The 23,488-nt window shown below is 38.8% G+C and overlaps 1 protein-coding gene across 5 annotated transcripts in view; it reads left to right on the forward strand.

Annotated features, from left to right (window-relative positions):
• The window catches only part of Jmjd1c (jumonji domain containing 1C), a 155,083-nt gene that overhangs the window by 94,612 nt on the left and 36,983 nt on the right, over positions 1-23,488 (forward strand). For 3 of the 5 annotated variants that reach the window (XM_021173855.3, XM_029482356.2, XM_029482355.2), the window contains exons 4-5: positions 20,934-21,039; positions 22,639-22,763. In XM_021173855.3, the coding sequence (XP_021029514.1) occupies positions 21,033-21,039; positions 22,639-22,763 (132 nt within the window). In that variant the 5' untranslated portion in view covers positions 20,934-21,032. Of the gene's footprint in view, positions 1-20,933; positions 21,040-22,638; positions 22,764-23,488 lie in introns of those variants that run through there. The other 2 variants (XM_021173857.3, XM_029482357.2) reach the window with 2 other exon arrangements.

The following is a 23,488-nucleotide window of genomic DNA, read 5'->3' on the forward strand; positions in this document are numbered from 1 at the left end:
TTTTTCAGGAATTCCAATTCTCTGCTCTTTTTTTTTCTTTAATTTAAAATAGATTCCCCCCCTCACACTATATCCCGATTATGGTGTCTTCTCCTTCCCAGTTTTGCCCTTCCTATCTGCACCTGCATCCTTTCTGTCTCTCATTAGAAAACAAACAGGTTTCTAAGGGATAATACTAAAATAAAATTATTTTATTTTATCTCATCTTACACAGTGTTGTTCCCTGAGCCTTGAGGGTAGGGATTTGATGGAGACATTCCATTTAGTGTTCTTCAATGTTCCAAAGTCTCTCACTCTTTGCTTCGTATCAGGCTGTGGATCTCTGTACTTGTTCTGATCTGTTGCAGGAGGAAGCATCTCTGATGGCTGATATATTAGTATAGTAGAATGTCATGACCTGTCATTTTAGCTTTTGTGTTTGGACTATACTGTGTGGTTTTATCCTAGGTCTCTGGCCTATCTAGTCTCTGGTTTTTGGTAACACAGTATCACAATGAGTGCTGGCTATGGGTTCCATTTCATGGAGTGGGCCTTAAGGCAAATCAGATATTGGTTGGCTACTCCCAGAAACTCTGTATTACCATTGCCATAGCATATCTTGCAGGAAAGATGCCATTGTCAATCAAAGGGTTTGTGGTTGGGTTGGTCCTCCCCTCCCCCGCCCCCCTTTCCATTTTTCAAGATAGAATTTGTCTGTGTCGTCCTGCCTGTCCTGGAACTCATTCTGTAGACAAGGTTGGCCTCAAACTCAATAGATCTTCCTGCCTGTGCCTCCCAGGTCTCATGTTTTTAATTTAATGTTTAATGTTTTTGTTTTTCTTTTGGTAGTAGGCACCAGCACAGCATCTCCATGTCTGATGAGCTGTGTAGGTGTTGTCTTCTATCAGTTTGTGGAGAGCAACCCATAGTTTTACAGTACGCCTGGATTGTTTGGGGATTCCCATGGAACCACGTTGGCCAACAGGTCACTAGGATGCAACCCAGTCTCAGTACAAAAGATAGCTCGTTGTTGCTTCCTCTCCCTCATTAGTTGGCGATTTCATCTAGATCCCCTTCATATATGTATATATTTTGGGACACTTCTGCTCTTACTAACTTGCCATACTATCCCTCAAATGGCCTGTAACTTTAGCTGTCTTCCCCTCTTCCTTCCCACTTCCTACTTGATCTTCCTGTTAACAGGTTGTGCCTTCCCCATCCAGCCACACCTATCTTATTTCCCTTTCCCAGGGAGATCTGTTTGTCCTCCTTAGTCTGTTACTCTATATTTAATCTCTGTGGTTTAATGATTGTTGCTTGTTTATCATTGACTCAACAGATTATGTCCACATATAAGCAAATACATACCATATTTGTCTTTCCGTGCCTGGGTTACCTCCCTCAGGATGGTCTCCTCCATCCCCGCCCCCACCCCCACCCCCAAGTTCCATTCATTTGTCTGCAGATTTAATTGTTTTAACAGCAAATGTAATACTCCATTACATTATTCCATTGTGTAAATACACCACATTTTCTTTTAGTCTTCTGTTGAAAGACATCTAGTTTGTTTCCAGTTTCTGGCTATTATGAATAGAGCAGAAGGAAACATCATTGAACAAATGTGTCTCTGTGGTAGATGAAGCATCTTGTGGTAGATGGATTCCAATCTTTCTGAGGAACCTCTGTGCTGATTTCCATAGTGGCTGTACAGGTTTCCAGTCCCAGTGGCAGTGAATGAGTGTTCCTCTTCCTCTGCATCCTTGCCAGCATGAGCTGTCTCTTGTGTGGTTGACCTTAGCTGTTCTGACAGCTGTAAGAGGAATCTCAGAGTCGTTTGGATTTGCATTTCCCTGATGACTGAAAGTGTTGAACATTTTGAAAAAGTGTTTCTCAGCCACTTAAATTTCTTTGAGAATTCTCTGTTTAAATCTGCACTACAGGGTTTTTTGTTTTTTTGTTTGGTTTTTCAAGACAGGGTTTCTCTGTATTGCCCTGGCTGTCCTGGAACTCACTCTGTAGACCAGACTGGCCTTGAACTCAGAAATCCACCTGCCTCTGCCTCCCTAGCGCTGGCATTAAAGGCGTGCGCCACTACGCCCGGCTTGTACCAGTTTTAAATGGGTTTTTTTCTTTTACTTGTTAGTTTTTTGAGGCTTTTTTGTTTTGTTGTTTGTTTGTTTGTTTGTTTTTATGTACCCCTGGCTGTCCTGGAACTCACTCTGTATACCAGGGTAGCCGGGAACTCAAAAGAGATCTGACTGTCTCTGCCTCCAGAGCCCTGGGATCAAAGGCATGCACCTCCACCACCTTGCTATTTGTTTCCTTGATATGTAGTTGCTTTAATTCTTTATAGTTTGTATCTTAACTGTCTATTGGGTGTATAGTTAATAAAAGAAATCTTCTATTCTGTAGGCTTCCACTTTGCCTGAATGATGCCTTACAAAAGCGTTTCAGCTTCATGAAGTCCCATTTATTAATTATTGATCTTAGTTCTTGTGCCAAGTGTTCCTGTGCCAGGAGTTCAAGGCTATTCTGAACTTTCTCTGCTCTCAGGTTCAGTGTCTCTGGTTTTATGTGTAGTTGTTTTATGTAGGGTGGTAAGGGTGGATTTGTATGCGTTCTTCTACATGCAGCCTTCTAGTTTGACCAACAATGATTTGCAAAATATAATTTTTTTTTCCAATGTGTGTTTCTGGCTTTTTGTTTTTTCTAAAGGTATCTATATGTCTAGCACCTATTTGATTGATTTTGATTATATTGATTGGCATGTTTGTATTTGTGTTAATACCATAATGTTTTTGTTACTAGAGTAGTGCAAATTGACATAAAGATGTTGATACCTCTAGCACTTCTTTCATTATTCAGGACAATCCTCTGCTTTAAATTGTAATTTAAAAAATGAGACAAAGGACACTAGCCAAAACTTCTAGTTACCCTGGCATGCAGTGGTGACACATGTCTTTAACCCCAGCACCCAAGAGACAGAGACAGGTAGGTCTCTGAGTTTCAGGACAGCCTGATCTACACAGAAAAACCTTGCCTCAAAAAACAAAAACAACCAAAAATCCTTCCTAAATATTTATGAACATCTTGCTTCTTTTTATAACCCATTTTTATCTGTTGCATATAAGTGTGTAGTATAATGCTCAGGTGTTTTCCCTAAGCATAAGGCATAGCAATTTTAGAATTTAATTATTCTTTTTGTATTTGAAATTCTGGACAATAATGTGCTATTAAATTTAGAAATGAAATTCTTGGTGCTACCCCTTACCCCTTTTCTCCTTGTACTGTATAAACATTGAATCATACACTCATACAGTATGGCTGGAGCCTTAGCCATAGGGCTATAGCACAGTGGGCTGGTTGATGGGGTAACCAGAGGCTTCTTGGTTCCAGAATTAGAGAGTGCTCACAGACTTAAGAGAAACGTCTGTGCTTGTTAGTGTGGGTTCACATGAGCCATGTCTCTCATGGGGAGGTCAGAGGAATCGATTCTGTCCACCATGAGAGTCCTGAGTTCTGACTCAGGTTGTCAGGCTTGATGGCAGGTGTGTTGGCCTGATGAGTCTCTTTTCAATGTGTGTGGGTATTTTGCTTACATTTGTGCCTGGTGCCTGTAGAGGCCAGAGAAAAGAGTCAGATTCCCTAGGACTGAGGCTTCAGCGGCTTGTGTTCTTCTATGTAGGTAGAAGAGGATCCAATCTGAGACTTGTGCAACAGGACTCAGGGTTCTTAGCTGCTGAGTCTTCGTGTGTTTTTTGCATTGGCCTGCATCTGTAGATTGTAATTCTGTATTTGAGATCCTTGCACGTGCTAGGCAGACACTCGACCAGACCAGTACCCCAACCCATTCCAACCTATAATTTTCCCACCATTTTTTATGACTTAAATTGTCTGAGATTTCAGGATATCCTAAGGTAATTGTTACCTAGCACAACTGCCTACTAAAAATAGTCAAACAGTTGGCTAGGATAAGGCAGCAACAGTTTAGGAGGTGTAGTGTAACATTTGTTTCTTACGAATTTCTGCCACTGTCGCTGTAGAGTTTGGAGTTGCTTTCTAATTAGGAGGAAAAAATTCGAGTAAAGTAAAATCGAGCCTCTGAATAGCCAAGGAGGAAAATTAACAAGTGGTGTGGTTAGAACTAAGCTGTGCTATGCTTTCTTGAATTAGCACTGTGAACGTGCTTAATGTTAAAAAAAAAAAAAAAAAGAAGGCAGTCATTTCAAAAACCATAATTGATTTAGTCTGAGAGAAGAAGCATTTTATCTAAAACTGGGTTTATCTCAAGAAAAAAACTTTTGAGTTATGCAGTACTAGATACAAGTGAGAAAGTCTGTCAACCTAGAAAGACTAGATTAAACAGTATTTACTGAGAGATTTTTATCTTGTATTTTCTGTGGTTTCTAAATTATATTTTGGCTGGAATTAAGCACATTTTCTAAATTTTCATAAGCATCTCCCTTTTTCATTTCCACCGTGCCATTCATGCTATCATTTTAATGGAATTTAGAAGTACTTTTCTAAAGCGAAGTGAGTGTCATCCGAACACTGAGGCTATATAGCGTCTATAATCTGCCAAGAGTGTACTGTGAACTGACTAGTGAGATTATTGGGTTTGGTTAAAATTAGCATCCGTGGGTAGGCATGGCCTGGGGGTGGTCTAGATGAAGCCAAAGCAGGAAGCAATTCTTGTTTAGTTCTTGGCTTTATCCCATTTGTACTCAAAAATGACAGCTTGCAATACTTGAGCCTAGCTAAAGCCCAGATAATAAAACATGGACCACAAAAACAAGAGAACCAGCTACTAAATTTGTGCTTCCTTACCTAAATGGTACTTATGTGTGTTTAAGAATTGCTGTGTTAGGGTGGGGGAGGGGCGGGGGGGAGAAGAATTGCTGTTATATTTTAATATTACTTTTGGTGTCCATTTTTTTATATCCCCTACCTACCTAATTTCATAACGTCCTGATTTCAGTGGCAATTATAAAACATGATTATTAAGGTCTCATAAGTTAATATCTAAGTAAACCACGATTGTTTTAGTCTCTTACAACCTAAAACTCAATTGATCTCAAAACCAACAATTCCATGTATGGTGCCATTAAAATTCTCACTTGTGATGACTGCAAAAATGTGCTGACTGTGGATCTGTGGAGGCAGGGACAGGTTACTCTGGTCAAAATGGCCTAGAGTATGTGCTGTTGTGCAGTACTTAGGTGAGACGCATAAGCGACTACACCAGTTCTCTGCTGCTCTAAATATTCTATGATTACAATATTCCCCCTTATTTATTTGTGTTGTTAAGAATTTAAAGTATGTGAAATTATGCTTGTAGGTATTGATTTACAAGTATTCTACACCAGTATAGTTAGTGTTTGAGAAAGACTTTCTGCTTTTTTTTTTAACCAGTCAAAATGGGTGATCATATTTATTTATTCCTTTTATTTAATGCAAAGTTTTACTAAAGCTCAACTATATTATTTAAAATTACACTTAACTTGTGGTATTAAATTATGCTTTTAAAAATTATAATTTTCAAAAATTTTTATGTAGTATTTATGTTAGTTATGTAGGATTCTTCAGATTCCATTTCAGCACCTAGGGAGAGGAGAAAGGACAAGAATTTGTGTAACCAAATATATAGGAAAAGGGAAAATTCTGGTTAAAAAGAATCGGTAATGGTGATGTTCACACAGGTAGCAAGAGAAAAGCCAGAAGCTCTGCCCAAATATTGAGATGCTGAGCAGCTATTTTCACTGTACATAGTGAGCAGTCACAAGGGAATACCTTATATTTATTTATACACTAGTCTCTTGTAGCACTTACAATTGATTTCTAACTACAAGACTAAAGTTCTTTTTTCATCCCTGGTTTTTGTCAGCATAATTTCCCTATGGTTTCCACACAGACAGAAAGCTATCATCTAAACCCATGCATTTGTTTTCTATGCAGAGAACCCTAACAGCTTAAGATGGTTCTCATTTGTCCTTTTTCCAGCAGTCTGGATTTCTTCATGTGGAACATATTATTTTGAAGATACAGATTTGCTCAAAATTAAGTTCAAAATTAAAAACAAATTAACAAAGAAAGACTATTAAGTATTCCTCTGTTAGCCTGTCCAAAATTCATCTCCCCTAACCTCCAACTAAAGACAGTTCTCCTTCACATATATTAGCTGGTAAGGTGGAGGCTGTTAATTTATATGTGTGAGATGCTGTTGTACTAAAATTTTGTGTCTTTGTAAAGTCTATAATCTGATGGGGAAAAGGACCCCTAAGAAATACAAATGTGCATAAAGGCAAAACACAGTATATATCATCAGATCCCAGGAAAGTAAAAGGAAATCAATGAAGTTCAGTTGTCAGTTGTCTTAGGACAAGTGTAAATTAGCTGAGCTAGTAGGACATTAAAGTTGGTCAAATGAACAGGCAGAATGCATACATTGAATGGTCCACTTACAGAAACCTTAACTTTTATTATCTTCTTGTAAAGGTGATAAGAAGGGGTTGTTTTCATTAACTGCTATTAATTTGAGCTGAGTCTTACTGTGTAGTCTGGAACTCCTTTGTTGGTTACCAGGCTGGCCTCTAGCTCCATAGAAAACAACCACCTTCTGCCTTCTGAGTGCTTGTGTGCCCTGCTACCCTTACCCGAGAAGGCATCTTTTTAAAGCAATTTAAGTTGAATCAGCCACTGGTTTCAACCTCTTTGTCCCTATTGCATTTGGTCAAAGGAAGCAAACAGTGTAGGTACAAACTTGAGTGGCACCAAAGTATTTATCAGTATTGCAGAGGCATTGCCACTGCCCAGTTCCACAGACAGAACCCTAGCAGTTTCTTTATTTCATCCACTTCAAGTTTTGGGAACCTATCTTCTACTTTCTTTGTGATTTGCTTGCACTAGGTATTGCACATAATAAATTTCACAGCACCCTCTTTAAAGGCTGTTCACTTTAGTATGACATCTTCCTATTTCACCCATGTTATAGCATATGCCAGAATTTAAGTTTTTTGTTTCTCAGAGTTTCATTGTTTTATACTACATTTTATTTTTCATTTTGAAGGTTATTTGGACTTTTAATTTTGGCTATGGTGTATAATGCTACTGTGAATAATGCTACAGTTACATATTTCTGTCTTTCTGAGTTGTCTTTGTGTGTGTGTGTGTGTGTGTGTGTGTGTTTCTCTTTTGAAGGGCTAAGGAACATTTTGAGGCAGTCTCACTCTGTAGCTGTTCAGATCGTGCTAGCTAGAACAAAATGTACAGCCCCCATCTGACAATCCTCCTGCTTCAGTCTCCTTACTTCTGTCTGGAATTATAGGTAACTGTTGGTTAGGATCACAGGTGTCAGTAGCTGTAATTCATTCACATACTCCTCCTCCCCCCCCCCACCCCCCATTTCTATTTGAGAAATGGCAGCAGCTCTTTTCCCTGCTGGTTTCACCATGTCATTGTCATTGTGTCTGTCAGTACACAAGGTTCCGGTTTCTTTGAATCATCATGCTTGTTATGTTCCTTTCATTCTGTGTAGTAGCCCTACGTTAACATTGATTTTAATCTGCATTTCCCTACAATTACTGACAGTGTCTACTATCTGAATGAGAACCATTTTTGTTCACGTAAAAGGAAAATTCCTTTTGAGTCAGAAACATGAAATACCCAGGATATCAGTCCTTCCTTAAGGACATGGCTTGCAGCTATTCTGTTGGTTTTCTTTTCTCTCCTAGTAACATGTGATGGACAAATGTTGTTGTTTAATGATGTGCTTTGGATGTCACAGACAAGTAATCATTGCCAAATTCAGTGTCATGAGGATTTTCTGAGTGTATTCTTCAGAGAGTTTTATTTATAGCTCTTAATTTAAGTGTTTGATCCATTTTGAGAAACAATACTATCTAAGGGGCCGGTTTTTTCAGCATTACTTGTTGGAAACATTGTTAACAGTGATTATTAGTTACAGTTAGGCTGAGCTGATTATTTGTATTATAATTTATTTCTGCACTTTCTATTTATACCCTTGGTCTGTGTTTCTGTCCTTTGGCTAGTTTCATATCCCTACAGCTACATATTTATTCAAATGATTGTTAATAACATAACTATTACTGTGTTCTGTCATTGAAATTTTATGAATGTTCTAGATAAATCTTGGTTTCATAGCTCCTATATAAGCTATTAGGCAATAGATTTAGACCTTTGTATAAAACAGATGTTTGAGGTTTGAGCAAAAGGGCAACTGTGGTTGCTGAGCTATGACATCTGGCCATTTCACTGTCATTGTGAGTTTGAAGACTGACAGGACACTGGATTCTCTTTCAGTGTAGAGGCAGGGTGCGTGCTTCATTACACACTCATGCTGTCAGTCCTAAGCAGTAGTTTATTTCATAGTGCTTGTAAACTGCCAGGTATGTGTGTCTTCTCAGAAAGAGGATTCTACTAGAAATTGGATGCAAACTGGCCATGTGGTTTGGTGGCACAGCACTTGCTAATGCTCCAGGTCTTGGTTTGATTTTCACAGTGCTGAAAACAAACACAAGTAAGATGAGGAAGAAAAAGTGAGAGACAGGAATGTTTCTCCAGAGGAACAGAAACAAAGAGGAGGAGGGGAAGGGAGTGGAAATTGGTTTATGAAATTAGGGGATACTTAAAAATGCAGCATCTACTGAGTAGGCCAGCCTTGGGTTCAAAGGCAGTATGGAGTCCTAAGAACCAGTCTTCCTTAGAAGACCTCTTTCTTAAAACTTTGAGCTGATTGTGGAGGGCAATCCATTACTGTGAATCTTCTTACTTACAAAAGGCCCTTTGTAGAAACCTGAAGACTGCTATTTGACCAAATACCTGCACATCATAGCATAGCAAGGTGCACAGATAATTACCACTGGTGTTATTGATATCAGTTGTTTGTTTTGTCTTGAGTTATTGGAGGGCAGTTTCTGTGGCTCCATAGTGAATGCCCTTGTTACTTCGTGGTCTTTAGTTGACAAACCCTCTTTCTTCTTCCTCCTTTGCAGTGCTGTTGGACCACAGTTCTAAGACAGCTGGCAAAGTAGATGCCTTCAGAGCACTACTGCTTGGTTAATTCTGAAATTATCAGCTCACAATAAAGCATTTATGTTGCCTGTTAGGCATGAGGCAATGTCTTCCATACCAAGTGCTTACTTTACTCACTGTTAGCCTGTAACTGCTAAGCCTAGCTATTGGGTAGATGCTATTAATTATAACTGCATAATATGCTTCCATCACATTTGTTCTTAAAGGGAAGTCCTCATAGCCCCATAGGTGATTTATAATTGATGTAAAATAGTAACTTTTGTTTTTTAGTATTAAGTATGTTCCACATGCTCTCTGAGCAGGAATCAGTACTACACACAAGTCTGCTTCTCAGTTAAAAAAAATAAAGATTGCTGTAATTCATAGAATAAATCCCAATCTAAATTTGTAGCATATCTTCATTTACAATATTCCCAGGACTAAGACATTTATAGTATATAGACTTCAAAGCCACAGTAAGTAAAGCTTCGAAGCCCTACAGAAAGAGGACTTTTATCTCGTTTCTCTTTCTCCCACGCTTTAGCAGAAGGAATTGGTTTCTTGCATACAGCTTGAGGCTCCATACTACAAAAGATGCTGAAGACTATAACTGTAGTGACATTGCAGTTGAACTCTGTAGTCTTCAACTTGCAGTACATACAGTGCCTAGTGTTAGCAGAAAGCTCTCTTAATATTTATTGCATATGTGTGAACAAACTTGTTGTATTAATTGGTAGTATGTGTCTGGCATTTTGCTACTGTTGGAAAACATTGCGTGGTATGGCTGCTATAGAGGACTAAAGTCAGTACAAACAATTGTATGGTTGTAGACTAGAATAAATTGCTAGATTTTACTGATATTTTACTCAAACATGCATATCTAGATAATTTTATAACTATAAAATCTGTCTTAGGGAGTTTTGGCCTCTTGGGATAGATAGGTTAATTATAAGAGAGCTAGGAATTGTTAGTGCAGCAGAGATCTCACCTGTCATGTGCTGGGCAACGTATACAGTCTTGTCACTAGATCTAATTAATGCTAATAACTGCTTTTCTTCTGTGCTGCTGCATCTGAACCCTTTCATACTGAGCTCTTGTTTTACCAACGGATGTGCATACACCAGCCGAACAAGTTAATTTTATATAATTTTTTAATTTATAAAGTACTACAAAGTACCCCTTTTCATTATATTGTTGTTCTCTTCTCTTTGCTAATATGTAGAAGCACACATTGTGTTCTGAATTTTTTGTGTTAAAGAGAATGTATATGGCATTTATATCAGACTCTAGGAGTATGGGGTCAGGAAATGAATAAGCACAAGGCTTGCCTTGCATGTGTGATGCCCTGGGCTTAAATCCCTGGAGTATAGAAAAGAGGGATAGGGCTTGCCTTTTGTATAAATGTCAACTCATGGTACATATGTTTTCAAGATGCCCTTAGAAGTTTGAGAATACTCAAAATAAGATCACAGTTTCATACATAGCTAGTAAAATATTTTATTTCTGCTCATAAATAATGGGTCACATAAATTATAAAATATAAATTTTACATTCTTCTATTCTACTCAGTGTGGATTTTTTTTTCCAGTCAAGATTCTTCTGTTCTTTATATAATATCACCTTTTTTTTTAAAATTATGAGTATGAATGTTTGGCCTGCACGTGTATGTATGTGTGTGTATGTATATATGTATATGTGTGTGCGCGTGTGTCCATGCACTGCTTATATGCCAGTGCCTGCAAAAGTCAGTAAAGGACTTCAGAACCCCTTGAACTGGAGTTATGGATGGCTTTGAACCACCATCTGAGTGCTTAGAATTGAACCCTGGTCTTCTGCAAGAGCAACAAGTGCTCTTAGCTACTGAGCCATCCCTCCAGCCTTTCTGTTGGCTGGGAACAATGGTTGTGAAGGGTTCTTCCTAGCCAACAGTTTAGCTCCCGCGTGCTTCTTAGGTTTTCTGTCACGTTGTTTAATTTGCAGTGCTAGAATAATTTTGGGGTTGCACCACAGCTGATTTGTTTGTTTGGAGCAGTGTTCTGTTTGGAGGTTGTTCTAAAGCTTTTGCTTCTCCTTTTCCCTTACATGTCCTAAATTTGCATTGCCCAGCCTTGGCAAAAGTGCCAGGCCCAGTTCACGTGTCACATGTGGGACAGTGCAGATATGTTACACTTCGGTTGCAGAAAACTGAACTCGGAAGGACAAGACGAATCATCCCCACATTTCAGAGTCACTGTCTTGTCTCCACTCAGATGAGCCCTTCATTTTTTCTGGCATCATTTTGTATGCTTCTGTAAACTTGGGTTCCCTTACACAGTTACTCCAAATTATCACTGCTCTATCAAACTTCCTTCTTTTCTACTAGTAAATGACCTTTCTCCTACTGCACAGAGGAAACTGAGGTTACAGCAGGACCCCCCCCCCCCGTAACTTCCTGTTCTTAGACCTATTTTTGTACCTCTCTTTGCCTCCTTTGTTTCTTGCCTCAAAGATAAGTCCATTTGGTGTTTCTTCATTTTTACAAATATTTCTTGGGTTGTAGGAGGATGAGGACAAGAGTGAAGGTGGGCGGGGTGAGATTTGTAGATTCAAAGAGCTCTAGTGAGATAGCTGAGCAGGGAAGGAAGGGCAAGAGCCCTCAAGCATAGTGATCAGAGTTTGACCCGCAGGACCAAACTGACCCTTAAGTTGTTCCATGTCGTCTACAGGCAGGCACACATGAGTAAATATAATAAAGAGTTTTTAAAAACATGTCTGTGCAAAGTGGATAAGTAAGGCCTGGATGGGGCTCGAAATCATCAACAGAACAGAAAGTGGAAAGGCCATACAGTAAGATCACTCTAAAAGCTGGAGGCTGCAGAGATTGAGCGATGTTAACAGTGACGAGGTGTTGAAGTGAAGCTTAGCAGGCTACAGTAAAGTTTTGGTTCTGAGAAGTTTGGATTGGAAGCCTCTAGAAGGTTTTGAGCAGAATTTGACTGATGTGATTTTCTTTCCCTTAATTTTATTTTATTCTGTTTATGTATATGAATGTTGTATCTGGGCGTATGTTTGCACACCAGAAGAGGGCATCATATCCCATCAGACTGCAGTTACAGACAGGTGTGAGCTACCATGTGGGTGCTGGGAATTGAATCCAGGACTTGGAAAAGCAGCTAACACTCTTAACCTTAGACAAACTATCTTTTCATCTTCAGCTCCCAACAGGGAGTCATTTCATGACCAGTATTGTTTCATTTGTAGTCATCCTTCATTTTAAAGAATTTAAGATTTAATTTTACTTTTTACTTTGACTGTTTTGCCTGCTTGTGTGAATGTGTGCCATATGTGTGCCTGGTGCCTTGGGAGGTCAGAAAAGGGCTTTGGGTTTTCTGGAACAGGAGTTACCAGATGGTCATGAGCACCAAACTCAGGTCGTCTACAAGAACAAGTACCCTTCCAGCTGACACACACACACGCACACACACACACACACACACACACACACACACACACACGCACACGCACACACTCATCCCCATTGTTTTGTATATTCACTGAGACTAAGTATTATGTATCCCTAGAATATCTTTGTAATTGACTACATGCTAAAGCTCACCTTGAATTTACGATCCTCTGAGCCCCTGGACCTCAATTTTAGAATTTTTTTTTTTAATTTTGATGCACGTGCATTGTCCCCCTTTCCTTTTTCTCTCTCCAATCCCTCCCATATTACATGCTGCATCCACCGCAAAATCCGTGGCCTCTTTTCCTTTTACACACATACATATACACCTACAAAAAATACTCTAAAATAAATAAACACAAGCTGTTTAGTGTGTCTCAGGTTACTTGTATTTATATGGTCTCTGGGCTAACTGGTTGTTACTGGATAGCCATCTGCGGTAGTCGGATATCGGATAGTCAGCTTCTTCCCTACAGAAGACCATTCCCCTGCAACATCCCATAGCTGTCCATAGAGCTCACGTTAGGGCCCATGAGTTTGGTTCATGTGTTGTTATAAAGGAAGTCCCATGTGCCATATGTCATGTGTTTTTTTGTACATGTGTACACATGTAAATAATAAGTAAAATAGCTAATCTCGCATTACTTGCATTTGTCGGTTTCTCCCTTGTAGTTTTTATATTAAGTGGCTTCCCAATTTGGTTGCTTGCTATTTTACAACCCACACTAGATGGTGTCAGGTTTCAACTTTTTCTGTGCTCTGAATCAAGTTCTATACAAAAACCTCATGTCTACTATTAGATAATTATTTATTTAGCCATTTATATATTCTGAGTACTTCCAAGATAAATTCCTGTCCTCATAGAGCTTAAATTTTACAGGAGGTATGGTGGATAATGAAACAATAAGCAAACTCTGTCATAATAAACATTTTAATAACACCTATGACAAAATAAAAATCGAGTAATTTTAAAGCCATTAGAATTGAGAGGGAGGGGGCTGCACCTTTAATCCCAGCACTCCTGAGGCAGAAGCAGGCAGATCTCTGTGACTTCGAGGCCAGCCTGGTCTACAGAGTGAGTTCCAGGACAGCCAGGGCTACACAGAGAAACCCTATCTCGAAAAAACCAACCCTACCTCCAAAGAAAACCAAAACCAACAACAACAAAACAAAAAGAAAGAAGGGAGGGAAGGAAGAAATTAATTAATTAATTATTTAATTGGGAGGGTGGCCACTGGATGATCGTGCAGCCTGTAACTGGAGCATTGTGGAGTCCTGGAGGCAGTGTTGTGAATAGTGTTGTGAGGGAGAGAGGGCCTAGAATGGACATAGCTAGTCAGTCTGTACCATTGCAAAGGTGAAAACTGTATCACACTGTCTACCATTATGATTTCAGCTTTTTTTTTTTAAGTTAATCCATACTTACAATGTCCTTTAGAGTCCTTAATGTCCTTAAGAGTCCTCAGCATACCCCATTGTTTGATCCTTCTGTGTTTGCATGCCTGTTTCAGTTTGGGAGGCTTTCCTCTGATCTCCTGTATTCATGCAAGTACCTTTTGTATTTTTTAAAGATTTAACTCAAAGAACTCATTTTTTTTCCTCAGTTTACAAAAGGACCACTTGCTCTTCAGAGATAACTTTTCCTGTTGCACCTAACTAGCTCTCTTGTCATCCTCACTAAGGCATGTGTGAATTCTGTATCCTAAATGAAACGTTTCACATTATGTCTCTTCCACTGGACTTGGAATGTTCTTGGCAGGAATGCTGGCTCGTATGTGCTGTCACCCCCTGTCATAGTAATCGATCGTCACTAGGTTTCAAAATCCTGTGGGGGGGAAAACTGCATTGATTGTAAATGTATTAACACAAGCAGAGAGGCCAATTCTTTTTCTTTCTTTCTTTCTTTCTTTTTTTTTTTTAAGATTTATTTATTATTATATCTAAGTACACTGTATCTGTCTTCAGACACACCAGAAGAGGGCGTCAGATCTCATTACAGATGGTTGTGAGCCACCATGTGGTTGCTGGGATTTGAACTCAGGACCTTTGTAAGAGTGGTCAGTGCTCTTAACCACTGAGCCATCTCACTAGCCCTGAGAGGCCATTTCAAACATAATTAGACAAACTCTCTAATTCAGTCTCTCATACAGTGAGATAGAAGAGGTCGAAGGAGAATGTTTTAAAAGTGACAGATTGGGGGCTGGCGAGATGGCTCTGTGAACCTGGGGTTATGGGCAATTAGGAGTCACCATATAGGTGCTAGGAATTGAACTCAGGACCTCTGGAAGAACAGCCAATGCTCATAACCACTAAGGTACATTCTGAGCCCAAATACCCTTTCTTCCTACAAAATGGTAGCAAAAACATTTTAATACCTTTACAGCTCAATACTTGTTAAACAAACAACAAAAAGACAGTGTCTCATTGTTGCCCCTGTTTGGCCTAGAATTTAATGTAGACCATGCTGGCTAGCCTCAAAGCTCAGAGAGATAATTGCCCTTTTTATGTTTCTAGTGCTGGGATTAAAGGTATACACCACTATACCTCACTCCCCCTTTTGTTTATAAAAGCAGAAATTCTTACATATATTAAACATCACTTTAACAGTAGAAATTACATGTTAATATCATTGTCAAGTACAGCATGCATACTGCCATCCTTAATAATATTGTGCTGTTCAAGTATTTTGTTATCATAAAACCAATTTTAGGTTCCCTATCCCCTGTTTGTTACTGTGTTCTCTGTCCCGCCCCTCCCCCCCAAGTGTGTGTTTAGCTCAATGTGGCTTATTTATCCTGCACCTCCTAAGTACTGGGGTTAGAGATGTGTGCAGACCTTCATTATTGCTATTTTCATAACAATACATATCTCATGTATTTGCAGATGTATGTATGTATTATCAAAATTCTCCCAGAGGTCCTGAGCTCAAATATGACTAACCCCAGGAATCATTCTAATTTGAACTAGATTTTTTTTAAGGATGACTTTTTATATTATGTGCATAAGTATTTTGCCTACATATATACAGGTGTATGTACCACATGCACACCTAATATATCATGCAGGCCAGAAGGCTCCAGATTCTGTGAACCTGGAGTTATGGGCAATTAGGAGTCACCATATAGGTGCTAGGAATTGAACTCAGGACCTCTGGAAGAACAGCCAATGCTCATAACTGCTAAGCTATCTCTTTAGCATCCACCCTCCCCTTTGTTTGTAGAGGAATGAATGGTATAGTACTTCTCAGGTGTGTGTGTATATGTCTGTCCTTACCATAGAAGCATGAATAAAAGTGAAACATAGCTCAGAAATCTGTAGTATAGAATTAATTTCGAAGTTACATAAATACATTTTAATTGAATGTTCATTTCATATAAAAACTAGAGTAGAACTTTGAGGTTTGTTCTGTAAGAATCAGAAAGTCATAGACAAAACTTTATGTATATACTATCCGACTGAGCTAGGCTTTCTATTGCTACAACAAAATACCAGGACCAAAGAAACTTGGGGAGGAAAGGGCTTATGTGGTTTACACTTCCACAGCACTGTTTATCATCAAAGGAAGTCAGGACAGGAACTCCAGCAGAGACCACAGAGAGATGCTGCTTATTACTCTCTTCATACTTCCCCATGGCTTGCTCAGCCTGCTTTCTTTTAGCAACCAGGACCACCGATCTTGGGATGGCACCACTCACAATGGGCTGAGCCTTCCCCTATCAATCCCTAACATAGAAAATGCCCTACAAGATTAGCTGCAGCCTGATTTTTATGGGGCCATTTTCAGCTAAGGTTCCCTCCTTTCAGCTCACTCTAGTGTGTGTCAACTTGACATAACCTAGCCATATCTCTCTCGGTTAGTTTATACCCAGCAAGCTTTAGGAGACTGCTTTCGGTTTACTTAGGTTGGACTCCCCTGTTGTGGATTGTTTGTCTTTTAAGCCAAGGTGTTCTTGAATATTTTCAGTTATGACCTTAGAAAGCATTCAGGAGTCCCCGGCCTAGTTGAGGAAGCAACGGTTGGTAAACTGTGTTTAGCAGATGTTGTAAGCAGCTGACTCAGCTCCCTACACGCCATGTCAAAAAATGGCTTGAAAGTAAATTTCCTTCATTGCTTTCTAGATTTTTTAAAACGTTCACAAGTATTTGCGACATCAAAAAGAATTGTGTGAATTTAGAAGGAAACATTTTTTAATAGCTTTTTTTTCTCTTTGTGTTTTCCTGGCTGTCCTAGAACTTACTATGGAGACCAGAGAGAAATTGCACTTACAGAGATCCCTGCCTCTGGCTCCCCGAGTGCTCGGATTAAAAATGTGCACCACCCACCACTCCTGGCTTGGCTTTGTTGTTTATTTGATTGTTTTAAATAGTATGGTTTACTCTGGTAACCGAGGATGGAGAAGGCCTTATTACTAATGATACGGCAAATTGTCAAAATGCAGGAGTATTATAGTTCTTTACATTTTCTTATCAAAGGATTTCATTTTAAAAATTATCTAAAACAACAAAAAACCCCATGGATTATTTTTACTTCTTGCCTCCATGTCTCCCTTATTTTCAAAACAGGTTCTTGTTATATAGCCCTGGCTAGTCTAAAACTCTATGTAAGGTAGGCTAGCCTCCAGTTTACAGCAGTCTGCATGCCTCTGCCTCTTACCTTTTGGAAAAAGACACGCACCACACTGCATTGTACTGCTACTGTCTTTGAAGGAAGACATCATTGAACAGGGAAATAAAGCTATTGAGTTGTTGAGGCTAATGGTATATTATGTTTGATAAATTGAAATTTTATTTATAAATTAGTAACCCATTTTATGAGACCATGTTACTATAAGCTATTAGAAACATAGCAGAGTTCTCACACATTTGAGTCTATGTGTTTGTGGATCATTGAAGGAAGGCAGGAAGGCCTTGGCGTGACTGTGCTTGTTTCCTTTCCAACTGGGCACTTTGGGGAAAAGGACTTGGTTTATGATTTTCTGTTTTGGAGAACAAATCATCATTGTAGTTATTGCTGGAATCACCAGACTAGCTGGCTGGAGTGGGGTTCAGTCTTAGAACATACGTAGCTGCGTGAGGCCCTGGACTTAATCCCTACTCCCACACCCTGAGATTATCCTTGGTTGTGGCTAGGGACACACAGTCCTGTGCCCCTCCTGCCACGTGGATTCAGGTTGTCAGGCTGGATGGCAAACACTTCTACCTGCCAGTCTGTCTCTGACACTTGAGTTTTAGAACATTTTTAAAAGTTATTTTTACCTGTGTCAAGTGGTGCATAAAGTGTCAAAATGGCAATCTATAAAGACTGAAAATCGATTTGTGCTATTAGTTACTTATTTTTACATTGTATTGAGATAAAAGGCAGTAAAGGGTTTGCCACTATGCTTGATAAAATGAGTTTGATTCCCTGTACCCATCCCTATGATAGATAGCTCACTCCCTCAGGCTGCCCTCTGACATCCACTTTGGCACACACATACATAAAATGTTTAAAAAAATATAATTTGGTTGCCTATTAAATACATGTTGTATTTGTGTGTGTATGTTTGTATATATGCATGCACATAAAATTTATTATATATAAAGATATCACTGCTGGAAAATCTCCTCACTCTGTGTGCCTTAGCTTTGTCATGTGTAAAATGGAGACAGTGTTCACTACTACAGTGAGGATTAATTACCATAATACAGACAAGCACCTGCTGTCTAAAAGTCCTGTGATCAAGTAAACTCTGCTACTAGTTCTTTAAAGTGGAACATTAACTTTTTTAGTTGGAAAAATAATAAAGAAAAGCATACTTTGTTATCTTTTCAGGCAAAATACACTGGGTTGTTGCTGGGTTTTTGTTGTTGTTGTTTGCTTGCTTAGTTTTTTGAGTTCGGGCCTGGTTTTGGCTAAACTGGAGCTGACTGTAGCCCCCTGCCTCTGTCTCTCAGGTGCTGAATAACTATGTGCACGGCCAGGTCTGGCAAGACAAATGTTTTTAAAAACCATTACTAAAGGAAGTTTCTTTTGAAGAAATATTTTCTATTCAAAAATTCTGGCCTATGATAGAAAATTATATTAAAGCATTTGCATCTTATTATCTTTTTGTTTAGTTAGCGCTTTCATTTCATGATGATATGAAATCTGCTTTTCCATTTTCCATTGAGCTTAAAGTTTGGCTTTTGTGTTGTTTAGAGTCTCCCAATACCGCAGCATCAGGGTCATAATGTTTGAGAATGGGAGTGTTCTTAGTAGACAGGTCGAGCCTACGGATATTTATGCTGTTTATGCTGTTTATGCTATTCCACACAGATGACTAATAGTGCTGAAGCATTTATCATGACTGGAATTCCATTGAACAAACACTATGATTGCTCTGTCAATTCAGAGACAGCTTTTAGGTCAAAATTGCTTTCCCAAGCTAGAATATCAAAGTTAGCTAAGAGAATTCAAAATATTCATTGAAAAATATTGTAGTTTAATACTTTTTCACTTTACATGAAGTTTATAGTAACAGGACTTTTAGAGAATTAGTTTGTCAGATACTTGAATTGTTAACAAAGTTAACAGTAAATACAAAAAAGGGGAAGAATAACAAAATGAACACAGTTTCTTCAGTAGTATGTATGTTGTATGTATGTAAAAATCTCCCAATAAAAATAGGAAGCAAGGCTGGCAATTAAGAGTACTGGTTGGCTGTTTCAGAGGACTTGGACTTAATTCCCAGCATCTACACGGCAGCTCACAGCCTTCTGTGTTTCTAGTCACAAGTGACCCAAAGCTCCCTTCTGGCAACTGCAGGCAGCAGACACATATGTGCAACACATAATACACGCACGCACACACACAAACACACACTTGTAGGCAGATGTTTCACAGAATTTGAGTTTACTTTGTGCAGTGTAGGCCATTGCATATATAAAATCTCAAGGGATGGTGTGCTGAGTGCGAAACACCTCAGTGTGGACCACAGTGTCTGTGAGTACCCTGCATAGATGCTGGGGTGGGTGGGTTGGTTGGTTGGTTGGTTGGTTTTTGGTCAAGCTCTCACTCAGTCCCAGGCTTGCCTAGAGCTCACTGTAAACAAGGCTGTGTTTCCTCAGTTATTGGAATGCATGGAGGAGCAAATACAATAGTTCTGAGATTGCTGCCACTGTGATTTGATACATTTCACAACCTGCTTCCAGCTCCTCTGTTTCTGTCTAGATGAGTCTCCTTTCTTACTGCTGTGATATAATACCCTGGTAAAACTAACTTAAGAAGAAAGAGGATTATTCTTGCTAACATTTCATGGCAAGGAATCCAAGTCAAAGCTACTCACATGACATTGCCAATGAGGAATAGTGAACAATGAATGTATATTACTCCTCCATTCACATTCTCCACTTAAACACTCCCAAGATCCCCGTGTTATATGGTGCTACCCACAGGGCAGGTTTCCCTGCAGTTAATTGTCCCCAGGGATGCCTAGAGGCCACTTTCCAGGTAAGTCATCTGTCAAGGTGACAACAGGAACTTTTACAAATCCTAGAAAAGGATATACTGCCAAATTTCCCATTTGTCATTTGGTAGGGCTTAAAACCGACATTAAACAATATATAGCTTATAGAACAGGAGTGGTAATCAATCACTATTCCTTCAGTACCTGAGTGACTTGCTTTTGGAAAAATTAAAATATATTACATTTGGCAGAAATAAAAATCTTTTTTTATAGGTAATTATAGTTCATGTCTTTAAAAGGTATGAAGTGTTGTAGATTTTTAAAAGTATCATGTGGGGTGTGTGTGTGTGTGTGTGTGTGTGTGTGTGTGTGTGTGTGTGTGTGTATCTGTCTGCCTGACTGTCTGTCATCTGGCACTGGAGTTACAGGTAGTTATAAGCTACTGTGTTGGTGCTAGGAATCAGTCCTGATTTCTATGAGCAGCAACTGTCCTTGACTGTTGAGCCAGCTCTCCAGCTTCCCTTTCCCTTCCTTTCCTCAGGCTCACTATAGAGACCAGATAGGCTATCTTCCTGCTTCAGGCTTTTAAGTGCTAAAATTGAAGGTGGTCACTGTATGCAACACTCTCTTGTTTCTGACTGGGTATCTCTTAGACAGCTCTGGCTTTAAATTTTTTAACCTTTGCCTCCCCGTGGGTATTGGAATTGCATGTATGTGCACACTAAAAACAATTGTATCATTACTTTACAAAGACTTACTAGGCAAATGATGAGGGGGTTGACTAACAGAAATTCAGACAGTCTTAGTAAAGAGATTTATAAAACCAAGTTTTACTGTTCGGTGTCACTTTGATTTTGGTAGTAGTTGTCATGGATCAAATCTCACTACTAAGTAGTTTCTTATTCTATATTGTTATAGTTGCTAAGAAAGCTAATTTATGAGTTTATGCTTTTATATTAAGGAATTTCCTAATGTGCTTAGAATGTAGAAAACAGCAAGTTAGAGTACTATTGTTAGCAAAATGTGGTGAGACCTTCACTTTTTGTTTATAATTTCAGGACGACATAGACAGCTTAAAGCCCGTACTCAGGGACAACCCACAGCTGCAAGCGGAAGTGAAAGTCTGGGTGAAGGAACAGAAGGTCCAGGAGATTTTTATGCAAGGTATCTATTTTGAAACATTTTTTTGGTGCTCAGTTTTATCCAATCTAATAGTTTTAATTGCATGTAGTCTGCCAGAAAATAATTGGCAAATTGTAAATAAACATTTTGATAAAGTTTATAATTTTACTGATTTATTATGCATGGAATTATAGCTTCACAGTTGTTTTGTTGATAGGGAAATTTCCATAATGTAGACTGTTCAAGGTAGTTCTTTCTGGGAAAAGAAGCATTGTTTGCAGTGGAGGGTTGCCCCCAGTCATAATTGAGGTCCTTTGAAGCAGCAGCTGGTATCCAATGTGTCCCTCTACTTTCTACAGCAGTTACCATGACACTAGCTTCAGTTTTGTTTCCTTTGTTTAGTTAGTTACAGGGTTGTCTAGAACATGTGATTTTCAAATCAGACCAGCTTTATAATTCCAAGTAATTTGTTTTAATAGTAGTAAAATCATATGGTAAATATAAGGTTTCTGTGAAGTTGAATTGAAACTAAGACATATGACTTAAACTGTTGATATGCTGTTGGATGCAAGGAATACAATTTGTTAAGTTTGTTAATTTATCTCAGTCTTTGAAATTCATGCCAGTTTTAATTCCATCACTTCAGAATGAGTTTAAGGCCCCTGGTCTTACAAGTTGAGTTCCAGGATAGCCAGCACTATATAGTGAGACCCTCTCTCAAAAAACAAAAATGAGACAAAACCACTCATGTTATTAAGTATTAGTAAGCAATGATCTTTAAGGTGTAACTTCCGTTTTATGTGCACAGCAGCAGATCATCTAGTTATTAAACAATTCTTAGTAAACAAACAAATAAATTGGGACTTCCTGCAACTTTCTCCTACCCAACAACTATCAAACCTCAGAATCCTTTCCTGTCTAGAAGTTATCACCTTATTCTGTACATTTTTTTAAAAATAAATTGAATATCCTCTTGTTATCCTAGACTGGTTTGGGGGACAGTTTCTAAATATCAGACGTGAAAATGGAGGTTCCAAATTACATGTCCTTAATAATGTCATTTAAAGAGATTTTAAAAGTATTTTTTCAAAGTCCAGAGATCCAGAAGATGTGATGTGGTGATGATGTGATGTGTTCAGCTTTACTTTCCCTGATCCCTTTCCTTCTTTGGCAATAGTTATGTGAGGCTGGCTTCAGACTGTGCTCAGTGTGGTTGTAAGGCGGTTGTGCTTTCACACTTAGCTCCTCCTTCCTGTCCGTCCCATAAACCAAATTATAAATTACTTTCTCACTTTAGACATGAGCTCATTTTCCCAAACTTAACTAGTTTTACTTCTGTACCACATTTTAGAACACTATGGCTTTACATTCCTAATTTATTATTGCAAAACTACTCTATGTGTAGCAGTGTCTATAATACCTTTGCATTCTGAGCTAAGATACTTCTAAGACATTTTTAAAACCGACATTGTGTATTTCTCATCTGTCACAGAGCTTTGTTGCTTTTAAAAGGTAATTCCTAAGTATTCCTAAATGGGAAATGTCTTCATTTAAGAAATCCCTTGTGTTTTGTTTTATTTTTTATTTTTTCTTTTGTTTTTGTTTTTTTGTTTTGTTTTGTTTTGTTTTTGTTTTTTTAAGGTCCTTATTCATTAAATGGATACAGAGTGAGAGTCTATAGACAAGATTCTGCCACCCAGTGGTTTACTGGCATAATTACTCATCATGATCTCTTCACCCGCACCATGATCGTTATGAATGATCAGGTAAATAGTTACAGTTCTGGTGCTGGGGTTCACACCCAGGGTTTTGCACATCCTAAGCACGCCTTCCATGTGCTGAGTGCATGTTACTCCCAGCCCCAGCCTCACAAGTGATCCTTTGAAAAGGATATTTTTACAAGATAAATAATGCATTCCCAAGACAATTTTTTTTTTTATGTAACAGTCCTGACTGTCCTAGAACTGGCTTTGCAGACCAGGTTGGCCTTGAATTCACAGAGATCTGTCAGCCTCTGCCTCCTGAGCACTGGGATTAAAGGCATCTACCACCTTACAATATTATATTTTACTATTTTTTTTGTATGTGTGTGTGTATATATACATATATACATGTTTATAGGTGTGACTGTCACAGCACACCTATGGAGGTCTTAGAATAAGTTTTAAGTCTCACTTCAGGATGTGGGTCCTGGGGATTGAATCTGTAGTAGGCCTTTGCCTACTGAGCCATCTGTCTGGCTATAGCCAGCCCCGATACAGGTCTCTAATCATATAAACCTAATAAGTTGAAATGTATTTGTTGTTACACTGGGGCCACTTTAGGTCAGGAAGTGGTAGTGATGTCATATTTATTCCAGTACACACACAAGTCAGTCCCTAATTGATTAGTGTCAGTCTCCCCCCACCCCACCCTCCCACCCCGGGTTAAAACTTAACTTTCTTAAAACTTGAGGTTTTTTTCTCTCCAATAATAAATATCTCCTAGGTAG

Source organism: Mus caroli, unplaced genomic scaffold (assembly GCF_978045245.1).
Source record: "Mus caroli unplaced genomic scaffold, Mus_caroli_1 scaffold_9, whole genome shotgun sequence".
NCBI lineage: Eukaryota > Metazoa > Chordata > Mammalia > Rodentia > Muridae > Mus > Mus caroli.